Source organism: Arachis ipaensis, chromosome B01 (genome assembly GCF_000816755.2).
Source record: "Arachis ipaensis cultivar K30076 chromosome B01, Araip1.1, whole genome shotgun sequence".
NCBI classification, from domain to species: Eukaryota; Viridiplantae; Streptophyta; class Magnoliopsida; order Fabales; family Fabaceae; genus Arachis; species Arachis ipaensis.
This window is the reverse complement of record NC_029785.2, coordinates 128,914,439-128,916,566: the sequence shown is the minus strand read 5'-3', so window position 1 is coordinate 128,916,566 and position 2,128 is coordinate 128,914,439. Positions and strand designations below refer to the sequence as shown.

General features: G+C 41.7%; 1 protein-coding gene across 1 annotated transcript; it reads right to left on the bottom strand.

The window, feature by feature from the left end:
• LOC107613893 (uncharacterized mitochondrial protein AtMg01250-like) lies at positions 1,466–1,885 on the bottom strand. The gene has a single exon (XM_016316087.1). The coding sequence runs from the start codon at positions 1,883–1,885 to the stop codon at positions 1,466–1,468; it is 420 nt and encodes a 139-aa protein (XP_016171573.1).

The window sequence follows — 2,128 nt, the reverse complement described above, 5'->3', positions numbered from 1 at the left end:
CCATAAGGTGCTCACAATAGTTACCATCATTTTTTTTTTGGAACAAGTGAGCTCAACACACAGAGTGGAGCGATAGAAGAGTCAAACAAACTTAAACATACACAAAAGGATAAAATAGAAAAATCTCCCTTGTGCTATCTACGGCATAGCCATCAACAGCTAAAGGGATCTAAGCTACTCCACTTTCTAACTCTGGTACACCTCTTCTACACCTACTTTCTTATTATTAAAGATCCGTCTATTTCTCTCTAACCAAACGTTCCAAATAACAACAAAGAAGCAAATGAGCCACTTTTTGCGTTCCTCTTTCTGTTGGCGACACCTGTCCAACTCTCAAAGTGCTCTTTCAGTGAGTCCGGAATAGACCAGAGTCTCCGAAAGTCTGATAACCAGTCACACCACACCTGCTAAGTGAATTCACAATCAAGGAACAAATGGTAAAAGTGTTCACCCTCTTTTTTACACAGTACGCACATGTCATCACCATGACTAATGATACCCAGTCTACTCAGTCTTTCTTTAGTATTAACTCGTCCTATCAACACAAACCAAGTAAATACCTCCACTCGCGGTGGAACCAATCCTTGCCATATGGTTCTTGTGAAGTTATAGCTGGTAATATCTTTCGGAGTTGTTTCTGAATGCATCACCTGCACAAAGAGTTAGTTGAAAAAATGCCTTCCTTGTCAAACTTCCAGACAACTCTATCTTGCGTATCATAAGCTAACTTTACAGGTCGTAAAGTCTCATGTAATTGATTCACTAATTCCAACTCCCATTGATATAACTCTCACCTCCACTGGAGATTCCAAATCCACTCTAACCCATCCCAAAACCCACAATCCCCTATGACAGATCCTTTTTGGTTTGAAATAGAGACCGCTCTGTAGCCAAACATCTTCCCAAAAGCGAGTCCTTCTTCCGTCACCCACCTCCATGGACAGCCCATTAATCATCTTATCTCTTACATTACTGTTCTTGAATTGTAATTGACAGATATCCTTCCACGGACCCCCTCTACTAGGCAATGTCTGAGCAGATAGCATTACATTAGGGTTCAAATTATAATAGGAGCATATAACTTTCTTCCATAATGAGCACTCCTCTTTTGAAAAATGCCACCACCACTTGAACAGGAGGGCTGTGTTCCTAATCACGGCGTCACCTACTCCCAATCCACCCAACTTCTTAGGAGCCTGAACCATTTCCCACTTAACCATCGGCACACCATTTCGACCGTCCTCCTTGCTCCATAGGAATTGTCACTGCAACGAAATCAACCTTTCTGCCACTGTTTTCGGCATCTTGTATAGACTCAAATAGTACACAGGCAAGCTATTCAACACAGATTTAATAAGGACTAGCTTACCCGCTTTATTGAGTATTTTTGCCTTCCATAAGCTAAGTTTCTCCTTGACTTTATCAATAATAGGTTTCCAAGTGCTTACCAGCCTTGGGTTTGCTCCTAGCGAGATGCCCAGATACCTAATTGGAAGATTAGCCTCCTTACAACCCAATGAGTTACACATGTTGTAGGTCCACTGCTGATCACAATTGATTGGATTAGACTTGACTTGTCATAGTTGATACTTAACCCCGATATCAACTCAAAACACCTTAGCAGCCTGGCATAGTTCTTAATGGTCTCTTCCTCCAGTGGACAGAATAATATAGTGTCATCCGCGAATTGGAGGTGTGACAACTCTATATTATTCTTTCCAACCAACAGAGGCGAGATACGTCTGTTTCTGACTGCCTCCCCTAATATCCTATGCAGAACATCAACAACAAGAACAAATAAAAATGGGGACAATGGGTCACCTTGTCTCCAGCCCCTCTCCATCTTAAAAGGTTTAGATGGTAAGCCATTTATCAGTATTGACATTGATGCAGTACCAACACATTCCTTCACCCATTCTCTCCACCTCCAACCAAACCCATCTTCTGTAACACTATATCCACAAAGCTCCATTTTACCCGATCATAAGCCTTCTGAAAGTCCAATTTAATGATAGCTACTTTCTTCTTTCTCATCTTTAACCATTGCACTGTTTCGCAAGCAATAAGAGCCCCATCATGTATTTTTCGACCCTTCACGAATGCGCTCTGCGTCTCCCCTACTAGACCT